General features: G+C 39.6%; 1 protein-coding gene across 1 annotated transcript; it reads right to left on the minus strand.

The window, feature by feature from the left end:
- Positions 1–6458: 6458 nt before the first annotated feature.
- Positions 6459–11071, minus strand: LOC131236682 (protein NRT1/ PTR FAMILY 4.3). The gene is made up of 5 exons (XM_058234007.1): positions 10887–11071; positions 10211–10428; positions 9390–9830; positions 8383–8540; positions 6459–8002 (listed from the first exon to the last, which is right to left on the minus strand). The coding sequence occupies exons 1-5, from the start codon at positions 11017–11019 to the stop codon at positions 7105–7107; spliced, it is 1848 nt and encodes a 615-aa protein (XP_058089990.1). The 5' UTR covers positions 11020–11071; the 3' UTR covers positions 6459–7104.
- Between the last annotated feature and the right edge of the window lie 5930 nt (positions 11072–17001).

Here is a 17001-nt window from a genome sequence, read left to right on the forward strand (position 1 = left end):
TACGGAATATAAAATAACAGGCTTAAAAAGTAAGGATTATATTATGAAATGTAACTTGCTCAACAAGGTAGGTAAAAGATTACACTATTAAATGTAAATCATTAGGATAATTGAAAGATAAGTTTGGTTTGTTTGGGTTGGTATAAGATGATTTTCTAACCGTTCTCCATTACTGCTCTTTGAATGCTTCCCACGTTATTTGCTTGCTTCGCTCCTCCTCTTGGCATCTGTCATATAATCGTTTGAGCATGATCGTTTCTCCATCGGCTGCTCAAGCAACACATGACACCATCTGATATGTCATAGCTACACTTATTAAGAAATCTCTTCTGTACATATTTTTATATGTCCGAATGCACCATGTGTATCCATACAGATCACATGTAACTCTCTCTGATTGGTTGTGACAGGGCATGATGATAATGAGGATGAACACATATGTGCCTCTTTTATTATTTATTTATTTATTGGTGCTGCCATACATGCATATGAAGCTGCTATATACTACTATGCATGCGCCGACATGTCAATGTCTACAATACTTCTTCTACAATAAGTGTCTTGGTTTGATCATCTTTTCCATTACCTCTACTTTAATAGTATATTTATTTTTTCTTTTTTATACACAAAATAGAGAAAATCTCTTTGCTCTATGTACATATTTTTCTTCTCTATTTTTCCTATGTGGGCAAAGTAGTCAAGGCATCTTTAACTTCAAGAAGCTTTAATCAAGCGTCTCTAGATCTAAGCCATCCATCATTGCAGAGGTTGTTATATCTTAGGTATAGAGGTGCTGCTACCCAGTGTGTTGAGGTTCAAATTCTTATAGGAGTGAATATTGAGGTGTTTGAAAAAGTATTAATATGTTGTAACCAAAGCATTGAGGTGTTTGAAAAAGACTTGCATTGTGATCTCCAATATATTAGATGTCCTTCTATGCTTGATGGGTATAATGATGCTAACTAGATATTCAATTTAACTGAGTCTATATTTATGAGTGAATATCGTTTCGCTTTAGGAGGGGTTGCAATTTTCTGAATATTGTAGAAACAAACATGCATATCTTGATTAATAATGAAATCCAAATTTATTGCTCTAATAATAGTTGGAAAAGAAGTGAAATGATTAAAAAACTTGTTTGCAAATGTACCATTATGGTATAAACCTATGGCACTTACATTATAATTAACAAGCCGCAATAACAAAGCAAATAATTAGACTAATCAAGCAATATTTAACTATAATTGACTTCATGAGTTTCAAGGATAATTTAACAAATCCACTAATGTTGGTCTTCAATTCAGCTACGCGAACATGTGTGTGAATTATGAGCATGCCAGAATCGATTGGGTTTGATTTAAATTATTACCACCGACCCCTAACATCGAGATAGAGAGAGGTTTAGTCATTATTAGACTGTTCGTCTATTTAGCCAACTGTCATGCCCTCGTTACTCTGGCAACTAGCAAAGGCTGACGCTTTTCCTCCAAATGAGTTTTTTTTTTTGGCCTTAAAAATTCAAGGACTTTTGAAGGTACAACAATTATGTGCTTGAAACGAAAAATATTGGAGAGAGATGGATGCGGAAAAGACGTGTGAATTACTACTACAACGGGATCACCAACCTAGCTAAGATTAGCATGATACTTCTAGAAGAAGCATGCTGATGAGTGAGACATAAGCAATGTTGGAGATTTCAACTATGGTCGGCCCAATGTATGAATGTAGGCGGACGGATTCCTAGGGCTATACACGAACCAAGTTAGCTTGGTTAGCTCGCTCGACTCGACTCGAAAAAGCTTGATTCGACTTGGTTCGAAACTGAGTTCAAGTCGAGTCGAAGTGATTTTTTGAGCTTGAAAAAATTTCGAAGGATCGAACTAGTTTGATGACTCGGTTACTTTGATATCGTTGTTGCTCACCAAGTGTTTGATAACATGACTCAACGAAGTGTCGGCAAGTGACAAGGAGGGTATGTATATGAAGCAAATACCTTTTTTCTTGATTTTGATGTTGCCTACAAGGTGTTTGAAGAAATACCACTGTTGCTGCTATTTTACATACAGTGAGAATATGAAGGTGTACTTTAAATTTGTATTTGTGAAAATGTTGCACAGGCGAACTCGGCTTGATCTTGGCTCAAACTCGGCTCGAACTAGCCTAAGCTGCTGGCAAAACCGAGTTGAGCTGGCCAGTCAAGCTCGAGGGCCGAACCGAGCCGAGTCGAGTTCGAGTTGGGGTCAGCTAGTGGACAAGCTAAGTTGAGCTGTGCCAAGCTCGACTCAGTTCGACTCATGTACACCTCTATGGATTCCTAAGCTAAGCTCTTCCTTCAGATCTACCATGTATGCGCAGATGGAAGGGAATTACAGTTACTAAATATAGCTACGAGTCGGTCTGGCGTATGCACAGGTATGGACTAAAACTGAATCTACCCTAAGGGTCTGCTGCTACTGAGCAGTGGAGAACTAAACTTAAATACATAGTATTGCACTAGATTTGTACTTTGATTTTTTTTAGTTAGAAGAGGGGTCCTTTGCTCTAGATCTGCTTATAATATTTATACATTTTCGGGAGAGATGAGAGAATAACCGCTTGCTCATGTGGCACTTTCACATGTAACTAGTTGGGAAAGAGTGGTTTACATTTATTGACCATGATCTTATTTTCATTGGATGCTTAAAACATGCTCTAGGGCTAACGTAGCTGGAACAACTACTTACCCTTATTCGGAAATAACCTAAATATTAAAAAACCCTTAAAAGATGACATGTCCCTCAAATTTCCAGTGCATGGTTCTCAAATAAGTTCTATGCCACGTGGCTTGATCCACACTATCTATCTGATCTGAATGGATTTTGGTACAAACAACTAGCCAAAGGATTACCTAGAGAGTGATTGTTGAATACATCATGAGGAATGGGGCTGAATTTTATGTATTAAATTAAATTCTTGGTAATTAAAACCTAACCTATATATATGACTAGAATTCCAAAAACTAACTTCAATGGGTAAAAACAAAATACTATTGAGTGATTTGATATCAGCACTATAAATTTATAATTGGGAGCTCTATTCCTATGATGTGCAAGTGTTATAACCTATAGTGAGAGATGTTTGGCTATATCTTCAATGAGCTTCATAGTTGTGATATAGTGGAATGTATAGATACAAGTACATTCTTGGTCGACCCAACCATATTAGTATAGAGGTGAGGCCAATTCCTATAAGAATTGAGAAATTCTTTATAATGCTTATAAAACTGTGATAGATCACATGAATATAATGCGTTAACTTTATAAGAACTTAGAGTTGCTTGAAAATGTCTTGTAATATATAAGGGCATCTTTTCAGGGGGTTTAGTTCAAAACACTGGATCACTAATCTTCTGACAAACCAAATATATTTACAATAGGTAATGACTTAAACTTGTGTATCACGTATCCTGGGCTAGCCATCTTTTACATTAACTATGTTTTAAAAAAGATTTTCGTTTTTACCTTTTTGATATACAATAACAAAGAAAATCTATGTGCTCTTTGTATTCTCCTCATCTTCTTGTTCTTCCTCTTTGTGGGCAAACTAGCAAAGACATCTCTATCTTTAAGAGGCTTTGATTCAGTGTGCACTTGATTCAAGTGATCCGTCATTGTGAAGAGCTATTGTGTTCTAGGGATATATAGGTGTTGCAACACATTGCATTGAGGTTCAAATCTTGGTGGGTAGAGTTAGGCATCGAGTCGAGTCGGACTGAGTTAGGGTTGACCCGACTCGATCAGGTTTTGAAATAGGCCTGACCCGAACTCGACTCAACTTGGTACCAAGTCTAGCATGCCTGACCAATTCAAGTCTGAGTCTGGCTTGGACTAATCCGGACCGAGTCCGACCCGGTCAAAAGTATCAAGTCAGTTTGAGTTGGCACATTTTCGAATCGAAAGATGAGGATGAAGGGAGGGAGTGGAGAGAAGAGAGAGAGGAGGGTGGTGGGCTGCTACCGGGTTTAGAAGAGGAGGGAGGGTGGGAGAGGAGAGGAGAGAGAGGAGGGTGGTGATGGTGGTGGGTGTTTGTCGGGATTAGAAGAGGAGGATGAGGGAGGGATAGAGACTTTGGGATCGGGTCGGGGATGGAGTCAGGTGCGGTATATAGGGTTAGAGATACTTAGAAATTAGAGTTTTTTTTTTTTTTAAAAAAAAATTATATATATACTCGAATCCAAGTCGAGTTGGTTTCGAATCGAATTGAGTTTGACTAGATTGAGTTTCGGGTCGAATTAGGTTTAGTTATTGGGTAACTCGAGCTTGACTGGTTTTGAATTCGGATTGGGCAAGCCTACTCAGTTCGGACCAACCCACCAATTTGATTCGGGTCAAGTCGGGTCTAAGCAAGCTGGATGAGTCGGGTCAGGCGACTGGAGGCGTCCGTGTACTTTCTTTCCTTTTATTTCATACTTATCTCCCCTCGGAATAAAAGAATTCAGACACTGAAAAAGGCGTTTAAGTCACGTAGAAATTGAATAGGCAATTCACGGCACGTATGCCAACTCAAAACACTACGTATTAGGACTGTTTCGTCGTGTGGGACGCGGATTAGCTGCTGAACCTGACAGTAGCGAGACTCCCTACTAAAGTGATGTCACCACATTTTGTGGGCCCTACTATGATGTATGTGTTGTATCCACACCGTCCATGCATTTGTATAGATCATTTTAGGGCATGAGACAAAGAATGATGCAGATACAAAGCTTAACTGAACCCCACCACAGAAAACAGTGGGGATTGAACGAATACCCTTATAAACTTTTTAGGGCCACAGAAGTCTTCGATCAAGATGATAGTTATTTTTTCCCTAATTCCATGTCTGTGTTAACTTATAAACAGGTTGGATCTCAAGTAAACATCATGGCGGGCTGTAGGAAGGTTTCAACGGTGGGCGTCACTGTCCCGACTCTTTTCTATGCTGGGTCAACTTGAACTTTGGATCTGCCTCATTCTTTGGTTCATGCCCTAAAATAATATATCTCGTGGATACAACACACACATCATGGTGGGGCCCACAGAACGTGGTAACGTCACCTCTACTGTCGGTTTCAGTCGCTAATCCGCATCCCGTCATGTGAGGGCCACATTTTCACTCCTATAAATCGAGGTTTGTTTTTTGGCCGAGAATCCTCATTGGGGGCCCATCTGATGACCGAACCGAATGTGGACCAGGTGCTGAGGATTGCCTTATCTATTCTCACCACATCTATCCATCAGAAGGTGACAAATGATAAGTTCATGGATCTGAGTTAGATGCCACTCATCAGAAGGATGGGCCCCACGAATGGATTAAAGGATAAATCAACCTGCTTTTCTTTTCGTTTTCTTTCTCTATTTTTCTTCCCTGTAATTGAGACAGGACCCAAGAACATATGAACACCCTCATCACCGTCCGATCGAACCATGGGCTAAAAAACTCGAGTGGACCGAGAAGAATCCACCATGCCACAAACAAGCAAATGGATGGTGGGGTACCTTTGCTTGGTAATGGCGAACATGATGCCGGCCACAGGGGTTTGGAGGATACCAGAGCTGATGAATCTTTCGAGGGGTGGCCCACTCCCAACACAAAACATGTATGAGACATGTTCTTTTTCTGGAAAGAAAAGTGGAGTAGAGAACATGGGAACACCCTCATTTTCCCTACTTTTTAGAACGAGGCTTCATCTCATCACATCATAGAATAAACCAAGGGTCCTGATGCATCAGGATCTGTACATTGTGCTCTTTCTCGAATCCATACAAATGTGGCCCATATTTTGATAATCCAGACAGCTTATCTTATGGGACTCACCTTGGATGTGGATGTGGCCCTTGGTGGGGCTCATCATATCAACGGTCAGGATCATCAAACCATTGGCCACGTACTCTTGTACTGACTTGTTACATGAGGTCACTAAACACATCTTGATGCATCAAGAACTTGTTTATTCATCCCTTTTTGACTAACTCCAGAAAAGAGCGTCACTCCACCACAATTCAACTTTCTTCTTAGCATCATGATTGAGGCATTTGAATCACACATGATCAACGAATGATATGGCAGGAAAGCAGGTTTGGTAAGCCCAGAACCGTGTGAATCCACACGCAAACACACGTGTAATTAGATAGGTGTGTGCCTGATCAGAACTTTCAATCAGATGGGCTATCCTGTTTAGATCTTCTGTCCTAAAAATCAGGCCATTTCACTCCTCGAATAGGCCACGGCATGCAAAAAGATGGACGGCTGGAAATTTTTTTAACCCTCAGGTTATTTTGTACGTGGTGATCCTCTGAGGAGTGAAAGAGCCTCATTTTTGAGGAGGAAGATCTAATCATCGTGTCCAACCAGATGGGAACCTCGGGTCTCACACAAGTGTGCCATAATCGCATGTGTGGGCTTACCAAACCTGGCCATGAAGAGAGAGAGAGAGAGAGGAATGCATTGAATCTGCGGAGATGGGATTAGACCTAACACCCTTTTATACTTTTACAATACAAAGGTCTGATCAAGATCCTTGGAATCAAATCAAAGACCTTGGGACCCTTAAAAAGTAGCCTCTTGACAAAAGTCAATTATTAAACAAAGGAAAAAGTAGATACAAGAGTTATCAACCTCGCATTGCACCATTATAGTGGGCCCCACACCAACATGGTGTTTCATGCTCTTTTTTTTTTTTTCCTTTAATACCAAGACAGGAGAAAAGGTTTGGGAAAAAAATATCTCCGAAGAGATATTATTGTCTTGTAAGATATGAGAATGCTAAGTGCACTTGCTTGAGCTTGCCTCACACGTGGAATCTAGCCACACATGTAACACCGGAGCTTCTCATCTGGCGATCCACACAGTATAGATGCCGTGTCTCGAAAATATTAGGCAGATCCGATGCATCAAAATTGGGTCATTGGGTGACTTCTCCTTATAACCGGTCATTTGTTTCGCACAGTTGGGGCCCACCTGATGATCGGACGGCCTTATTTTTGAGACATGGCGCCTATACAGTAGGGATGGCCATGATGATCACCTATAATCCCGCCAACATGTGCCGTGCTTTCCACGTGTGAGGCAGTCACCTTAGCATTTCTCCTAAGGAATATTGTCGTCTCCAATATGCTTTGAAGAGGTGAAAAGATGGTGGTCCACCCCATGAGAATCGTGTGATGCTGAAGTGGGTGATGGAGATTGGTTGGAAGAATACCATCTAGACCAAAAAAGGTAGTTGAAGAAATTGATGGTGCTGAGGATTGCTAGCAACCAATAGAAAAGGTCCAGCCTATCCTTGTTAAGGTCATTGTCACTCAGCCACCCACCATGAGTTGAATATTTTGAGGTAATTTTATTCACCAGGGAGACCAAGAGAGAGCTCAAGAAGAACCCAAATGAGTAAGAGCAATAGGTCATGGCTGTTAGAAATGATTGCATCCCAGCCATTGACTGTTTGTAGAAGAACTCAATGAGGCCCACTGCTGTGAACATCTCTGATAGCCCAAATATGATGAACTGTGGTGCAATCCAAAAGATGGAGATTTCTTCTTTGTTTGAGGCTGTGACCATTTCCCTTCTCTTCTTCTCTACTAGAGCTGCGGCGACCATTGAGAAGGTGGCGATGAAGAGGCCAACGCCAATGCGTTGGAGGGGGGAGATGCCGGAGGAGGTGCCTGTGGCCTTGCGCATGAGGGGGACGAATGCAGTTTCATAGAGGGGGACGAGGAAGATGAGTATGATGTATGGTATGGATTGAAGGGAGGCTGGTGGGATTTGGAAGGCTTTTGTGAGTTGGGTGTTCATGGATCTTGCTTGTTGCACGGAGAACGTCTGTAGCTGGGCTAGGATGGTGTTGAAGATGATGGTGCAGGCAAAAATGGGAATGACGGATATGATTATCTTCACTTGCTCGACTTGGGCCACGGTGCACAGTCTCCATGGACTTTCCTTCGTGGGAGCTCCTCCATCTTGGATTTTGATGCATGCTTTATCCAAGAACCTGAGAACTCTCTCAACATTACTGAAAAATACGATGTGTTTCAAAAACATCCTTATAAACACATGATAAAAGATTCTTAACGTGTGGAAGGTGTTTGAAAGATCAGTATTGTTATATAAATCTTTTGAATTTTGGTGACTGAACTTCAAGATCATGAAAAACTCCCATAAATTCAAGTTTTGAATTCTTCTACAAAATTCTAACAACCCACAATTTGTTTTAAATGGGTCATTAGTTTTCAAAACCATTTAAACAATTATGATGTCAAAATTAAGAAGAAGAACATTTAAAAAAAAAAGAAAAACACCAAGAACAATCCATAAACTTTTCTAGTTTGGCGACTGATCTTTCAAAACATTAGATTAGCGCTGCGTGCACACCTGAATCGTTGAGTATGAAGAAGGTTCCCAGCATTAGAAGATGGATCAAGACTAGTGGCAGTGACAGTGTGGGTAGCTGTATCATTTCGGTTTCCATGAAGCATCTCTAAATTCGATGGATTAACTTGCTTTCTCTTTTTTATTGCAGCTACAAAGACCTGATTAAAAGCATAAAAGAAAAATCCAAACGAATCCAAATAAACATTAGAGAACCCAAGTGTAATAATGGGGTGCCATATAAGAATTCTTATACCCTGAAAAGGACAAACGTTGCAAAAAAGCAATGATACATCATAAACAAACATTTCTTTTATAAAACCATGAATGAGTAGACATTTGAAGAATCTCACTTCCATAAAGCAGGATATCCCCAAAGATGATTATTTAATCAACATAAGCAAAACCCAATAAACCATTCCAGATTAGTATAAACATAATATCACTATTAAATAACCCAAAACATATGCTTAATTAATTAATATAAACATAAACAGAACCCTACAAACAACTCAAGAAAAAGGAATCTGCTAAATCAAATTCATAGAAGATATTGAAAACAAAGAACTATGATGTTCATAAGATTTTGAAAGATATGAAACACGCATCTTTCTTTCATATTTTGTAAAGAATTAAAGGGAAATAAGAGAAGGAATATTTTCATAATTCTAAAAACATCAACCAAACAACTATTGCTAATCGGCAGAAGGGAAAAATAATTCATAATAACATACAGCATGAAAAATGAAATCTCAATCAACACAAACATAACTCTACAGGACTGCATTTTCAAGAAGGAAACCGATATTTACATGAGCCTTTTTCAGTGCACAAAGCCTCATTTTCTACTTTTGTTATATACGAGTACAAATTTATTCTTTTTCATTACCAAACGAAGCAAACAAGAAGAGTGCAAGAAGAGTGCATGTATCAAAAGTCGAGCTGAGGAGATCATCAAACTTCAAAAGAAAAAAAAAGAAAAAAGAGAGGGTAAAATAGGGTTATCTTACTTGAGCAATTGGGGTGAAGATGCTGCCTTGAGGAGGCTTGTTCCTGTAGAAAAGAGTGCCAGAAATCAAGCTGATCAGGCCCACAGCCATCGCAGCTGCGGACACTCCAAATCCAACATCCATCCCTGACCGTGTCTGGACCCACACGAGGACGGTGAGGGCGATGAGCTCTCCGACGCAGAAGCTGAAGTAGGCGGTGTTGAAGTATGTGGAGAGCTTCTTTGATTGCTTAGGGTCTTCCTTACTGAACTGATCAGCCCCATGGGCGATTATGTTAGGCTTAAGGCAGCCACTCCCCAAGGCTACCAAGTAGAGAGCCAGGAAGAATATCGAGGCCTTGAAGCCTTTGGCTTGGATGCAGAGCTGTGCTTCACTTTGCATGTTGCACTGTGGTGGCCTTAGTTGAGGGAGATGAGCTTGAACTGATAGTAGTATGAAACCCTGAAAAATCCACCACAAACCATTCAATGCGAGATCTCTCTCTCTCTCTCTCTCTCTCTCTCTCTCAAACAGACACATACGGGGAGATCAAGGCCGCTCATCAAGTGGGTCGCACTGCAAACATGCCCTGGCCCAAAAGTCAACACTTTCCACTCATCAAGTGGGCCAAAAGTGTATAAGGAAAATGAACAGTGAGAAAAAGACATGTATGGTCCACGGGTTGAGTGGGCCGGCATGATTTTTCAGCCAAGATGTCACACGTGTGCTGCCAATCACTTTAGCTTTTCTCAGCTCAATTATTCCTATGCAGCAATGGAAATTTGAAAAATAAAAATGGAATGGCATAAAAAGCGGCTAGAGAAGGAGAGTGATATACTTACGGAGAGTTCCACAAACCCAAAAATCAACATGGTCCAAAAGCTCCCAAGATAAGAGTCAGAGAGGAAGCCACCAAGCAAAGACAACAGAAATACAGTCCCTACAAAGTTAGTGACTGTATTTGCTGATTTTGACAGTGAGAAGTGCATCTCATTGAACACATATGTTATGAGGTTGTTCCCTACCGCAGCAATTGCCATCATTTCAAATGCTTGAATCCCTGAAACACAGCCACCAACAAAACAAGAAAATAAAAATGAGTTAAAAATGGAAAGAACCCACGTTATATCTTCATAAAATAAATAAATAAATAAATAAATGCTTAAAAGCATAAAACACCCTTTAAAATGAAAAAAAGAAGAAGACCAATTCATATCTTCATAGCTGAATTAGATCTTTCTGTGATCTACTGTCAACGGGCCAAACAAATTAAAACAATTCAAAGAACTTCAATTTATCAACTAACTTAAAAAAGGGCAATCCGAAAATAAGACAATAAAGAATTGTAATATTGCCAAAAGGAAAATATACATGCCCAACTGGAAATGGAGCACAGGTCTATTATGTGAAAGTCAATGAACATAAACAAAAGAAAGCAACATCGACTCTCAATCAGGCCCAACAGATGTGAGATAGGAAGAGAAACCGAGAAAGAGAGGCAGAGAGGGAGAAATAGACCCAATACAAATACTGCAGCTCTCATTCCTCCATGCTTGTTGGTTTTGCAGGTTCTTCCTCTCCAATCAACTGAGACCTCAACGGCAGCAGAATTGGAATCTGCTTTGGAATTCTGTCTTGTCTGGATATCCATCTCTCTCTCTACCCCTTTAAAACTAAAACTCAACTACAGAACAAAGCTCTCTTCTTTAAGGTCCCTTTGGTGAGTATCATTCCAGTGGACGCACTTATTTATAATACTTTGGGGGGGGGAGGCGCACTGCTAGAGAGAGAGAGAGAGAGAGAGGGTGTGGGGGCATGCACTTGGGAGGGAAGGAATGATGCGTTTTCAACTGTGCTGGATAGTGCAGGCCACTGTTGAGTGGTCAGAGAGTGTTGTGCTTTTAAGTAAGCAGAGAAAAGAAAAGGGTTAAGGAAAGATGGTCTCCCACACTGAACACCATGGATATGGATATGGACACCATCTCATATTCATTCATTTTCTTATATGCATTTCATCCATTTTCTTGGAAGCTGGTCATCTAACAATTCTATAATAAGACAATGTATGACGTGTGGGAAGCAGAAAGTTAACACACACACACAACCCATCCATATACACATAAATGTACACATTGCCAACCATCATACATCCATCCATGCACAAATGCATGTATGCTTCTTCAATGGGAATGCTTCCTTGTAAATACCAAAATGGGTTTGTTTACATCATTCACGTCACGTGCTCATGTTCAAGTAGTACGATTGCACATGTATGTACAAGTGCGGACATGCATCGTACAGTGGGGTTGGTAACACATGCATGCATGAATTACATGTTTATGATATTGTTTGATACTATGGTAGGGTGTTACGATTGATGCGATCGCATTCAGAAAATGCGCACGACCCAGATCAGCTCAAGTGGTAGACTGAGTGAAAGATACCTCGTTTCAACACTGAGGTCTTGGTATCCTTCCCCAGTGGGGGTGGCTAATTAACAGTAAAGTGTGAATTGACAGTGGGTGTACTAACAAGGTAACAAAAACAAAAGAAAAGAAAAGGAAATGCGTACGTATACATGTAATTTAAATCCAAGGGTCCAAACAAAGGGACAGGATTTAGATGGAACTTAAACATAAAACTACACTGATTTTAATTTTTAACTGACTGTGTTTAGTGGACCTCTAATGGACCACCTAAATGAAAATCGTCATCAATGTGTTCAACAAACAAATGCCGATTAATCAAAGGTTAGGATCATTCAATCAATAATACTTCAGATATACCCATTAACAACAGGTCAAGAAAATTGTACGATAGTCTTTGGAGTTAAATGCCACGTGCACAAATTTCTCAGTGCCCGCTTATCAACCATCGCACTCTGGGAGAGTATTAAATAACTTCCTTGGATACTTATATGGATAAACCGTGCAGACAGTACATAGCCCAAAAAAAGAAAAGAAAAAGAAATTAAATAAATAAATAAAGAAACCGTGTATTCGCCGAAGTGCTTGATTTGGGCAAGGTTCTTTTTAACCTTTTTTCGGATCGTCTTTTAGCTGTATGCTTGTAGTATTTTTATTTATTTTATCGAAATTTTATTTTATCAGTTACAGGAAGCAATTTTGTAAAGGAAATTTTCAAGTAAAAAGATGGTTTCTCACTACCGATCCCAACCAATTGAAAGCAAAATGTCAATTCCACTCGCTTGAGTGGAATTTGTAGGAGCACTCACCTCACGCCTGGAATTGGGAAACGGATTGGCTACTCCTCTGCCCTCAGCCCGGTCGCTGATGGTCAGTGCTTTGTGGGCCCCACCATGATGTATGTGTTTCATCCATGCCGTTCATCCATTTTTAAAGATCATTTTAGTAGTTAATCCAAAAAATGAGATGTGTATAAATCTCAGGTGGACCACAACAGGGGAAAACAATAGTGATTAGATATCCACCATTAAAATCCTCCTAAGGCCCACTGTACTGTTTATTTGACATCCAATCTGTTGATTAGGTCATACAGACCCAGATGAAGGGAAAAAATAAAGATCAGCTTGATCCAAAACTTATATGCCCCCAAAAAGATTTTAATGGTCGACGTTCATTCAACACTGTTTCCTGTAATGTGGTCCACTTGAGATTGGGATATTCCTTGTTTTTGGTCTCATGCCATAAAATGATTTAGAAAAATAGATGGATGCATGGATAAAACACATACATCATGGTGGGGCCCACAGCACACCGACCACCAGCCATTGGATGGTGGAGGGGAGTAATCAATCGATTCCGGTTCCATTGAATTTGTACGGGTGCGGCCCACTTGATGATCATAGAGGCCTGATTTTTTTAGGTGTGGCATCTGCATGGTTGGAGTTACCTGACAGCGGCCTGGATCTTGCACAAGCTGAGTGCAATTAGCATTCCGTGAAAACGCAGGAAGAGAAAGAACAAAAGGTGCAGAGAAAGAGCTCCGTGAGGCCACTACGTGATATCCGCCTTGTACATCAGGGTAGCGGATTGCGTACTGAGTAAACTCTGTGGGGTCCACTGTGATTTATATATTTTATCCACTCTGTCCATCCATTTTACCGGATAATTTTAGGGCTTGAGCCCAAAAATGAAGTATATCCAAATCTCAATTGGACCACGCCACAGGAAAACGTGTAAATTGAACATCTACCATTGAAAATTTCTTGGGAGCCACGGAAGTTTTGGATCAAGCTTGTATTTGTGTTTTCCCTTCATCCATGTTTTTTTTTTAAATCTTATGAACAGGTTGGATGAGAAATAAACATCACTGCGGGCCCTATAAAGGTTTCAACGGTGGAAATCATTATTCCAACTGTTTCCTATGGTATGGTCCACTTGATATTTGGGTATGCTTAAATTTTGGTCTCAACCTCTAAAATAAAATGAAAAAATTGGATGGACGGCATGGATAGACCAGATACGCTCGCGCTGGGCCGAACAGAGTTTTCTCAATACGATAAGAGCCTACTGAGTAACTGCAATCCGATTTCGACCATCAGTTTCGCGGGCGCCGATTGGTGCTACCCACAGGACCTAGCTACAGACGTACGGTCCAGTCAGCGGTTATGTGGGGGCGTACCGTGATATATGTGTTTTATCCATGCCTTTCATTTATTTTGGCAGATCATTTCAGGGCATGAGCTTAAAAAAGAGGCAAATTGAAAGTTCAATTGGACCACACCACAGGAAGCAGTGGGGATTGATTTCCTATTGTTGAAAACTTCCTTAGGTCAACCGTGATATTTATTTCTGATCCAACCGGTTCATAAGGTCACATAAACATGTATAAAGGGAAAACATGAATATCAACTTAATCCAAAACTTAGGTCCCGGGGAGTTTTCAATAGTGACATTTGAATCCGGACCACTTCATGTGGTGTGGTTCACTTGAGCGTTCAATCTACCTCCTTGAAAACATGTCCTAAAATGATCCTTTTTTAAACAATAATTTTATTTTTACACACCCCACACACCGACACTAAGGTAGAATTTCACCATAATAGTCCTGGAACCCATGACCTGCTGTTGAAACTCTTGTAAGTCTACCTTGTAGGCATGAACTCATGTCCTGAAATGATCGGTAAAAATAGATGGACAGTGTGGATAAATCATAAACATCACAGTGGCCCCACAGAATCCGAGACAGGACCGTCCATCTCTAGACAAGTCCTGGTGGGGTAGTACCCAATCCGTGCCCCAGTTTAGCCCCTCAAAGTACACCGAAGAGCCTAAAAATCAGGGAAGTGAATTACCTAGTAACTCACTACTGAGTTAATTTTGTGGCTCCCACCCTCATGTATGTTCTTATCCATGCTGTCCATCAGTTTTTCCATGCTGACCACTTTCTATTCTAGGGCATGAGCTCAAAATTAAAAGATATTCAAAACTCAAGTGGACCATCACTGGAAACAATGGGTACTAGGGCCCACAGTGATACTTATTTGTCATCCAACCTGTTCATAAGGTTACGTGGATGTGGATAATTAAGGATGAAGGAAATTAAGATACAAATATCAGCTTGATCTAAAACTTCTTTGCTGCTAAGAAGGTTTCTAGGCAACCGATTCTCATTGTTTTTGCGATGTGGTCCACTTAAGCTTTGGATATGGCTCAATTCTGATCTCGTGACATAAATTAGCTGGTAAAAATGGATAGATGATGTGGATAAGACGCATCCATTACAATGGGCTTCATAGAGTTTACTCTGTACAGTACACCATAGCACAGTACACAATCTGCTTCAAAAAATCTACATATCTCAAGCAGGAACAGTGTAAATTAAGTCTAAAACTTGTATATTCATGTGGTGTAGCCACCTGATTTTTGAATGGTCTGACTTTCGGGTCAGTGTGCCCCGCAAACAACGGGAAGGATTTTATGGGTGGGCCAAATGCAATTTCATGATATCTTGCAGCAAGTTAGACCGATTAATCATTGTGATATTTTGAGCAACCAAATAACGTTTTGAGACTTTCCCATATCACTACCTACCTTTTAGGCTATTTCTGAGTAAACACGCATGCTTTTAAAATATTTGGAGTTGTTTAAATAGAAGTAAATAAAGGTAAATGGAGGAATTAAGAGTAAATGAAGGTAAATAATATTTTAAGTGTGTTTGGATAGAAGTAAATGTATGTAAATAAAATGAAATAGAAGTAAATGAGTTTGTAAATGATATCCTCTTGCCAAAGAGGATTTGGAAGTACATGTGGTGAAATGCGTTTTTGAGCTCTCTTGGAGAGTCGTGTGATAAATAAAAGTGGCGCTACGCACATGTCCACCATACACAAGACATGCTAGTGATGCTCTAAAACTATTCAAATATTGACTGTATTACTAAAATCACACCAATAAAATGATCCAAACCTATATACACCCCACCTAAAATGAGGATAAGCCACTCTTTGAGCTTCAGCTTGATTTCAATAAATTATTTTCAACTAACTTATAAATCATTGAAAATCCAAACATATCAAACCGAGAGCATATTTGGTACGTCCCGGAGATAACCAATGGATCTAATCGGGTAACGTCAAATTCAGTAACAATTTAGTCATAGCCATGCATCCAAACTCTAAAACTCCAGAATCTCTTTGTACATAGCAACTGATGTGCAAAAAAGGATAAAATGAACTCTCTCTACTCGAGGATTGCTCTCTGTATTATTGAAAGCAAATTTTAATCCATCAAGATGATTTATGATTCATTGAAAATGTGGCTAAATGATTTTATTAACGAACTTAAGTTTCTTCTAATCCGGGTTATGATGAGAAAGATCTGGCTCGTTTACCAAAACTACGCATTGCCGAGCGGCCAAAATCGTAAAAACTCTATCTACACTTTAAACTAATTAATCGGGATATAATTGAAAGAATTTCAGTTCCATTGAAAAGCTTATCATGTGACATTTTCAATGAGCCTAATATCATCGAAAATAGACAATCGATCAAATTGTAGACGACTGATTTCATATACTGAACGGTCGTATTTTCGATAGGCTAAACGAGGTCTGATCAAAGTGTTTCTAGTCTTATTAAGAAGCTTATCTGATTATCTTTCTAACGAGACTAAGATCACCAAAAATGGACGGACAACGAATAAGATACAAACATTTAAACAATTTATAGAAAAAAACTAATTATTATGTTTTTTTTAAATATATATATATATATATATATATATATATATATATATATATATATATATATATATAGACGGAAACGCTCACATGCGAACCAGTTCGTATGTAGTACATACGAACTTTTTTGAGAACCCATCATATCTGATGAATCTCGCAATCTGAATGGTCCACATGAAACAGAACCTCATGAAACCCCCTGATACGAATTTTTTACTTTGATCCGAAACTTTGGTGGGCCATGAAAAATGCAAACAGTTTCTTCCCCTGATTTGAATTTCTCTTTACTATGGCCCACCAGAATCTTAGATCAGGGTGAAAATTCACCCCCTAAAGTTTCATGGGATTCCGCATCTTATGGACCGTTCAGATTCGACACCCATGACACGTGTGCAAAGGTGCGCACATGCGTAGGTGAGCATGCCTCTCTCTCTCTCTCTATATATATAAATAAAATTTTACGATTTAA

Source organism: Magnolia sinica, chromosome 2, assembly GCF_029962835.1.
Source record: "Magnolia sinica isolate HGM2019 chromosome 2, MsV1, whole genome shotgun sequence".
Lineage (NCBI taxonomy): Eukaryota > Viridiplantae > Streptophyta > Magnoliopsida > Magnoliales > Magnoliaceae > Magnolia > Magnolia sinica.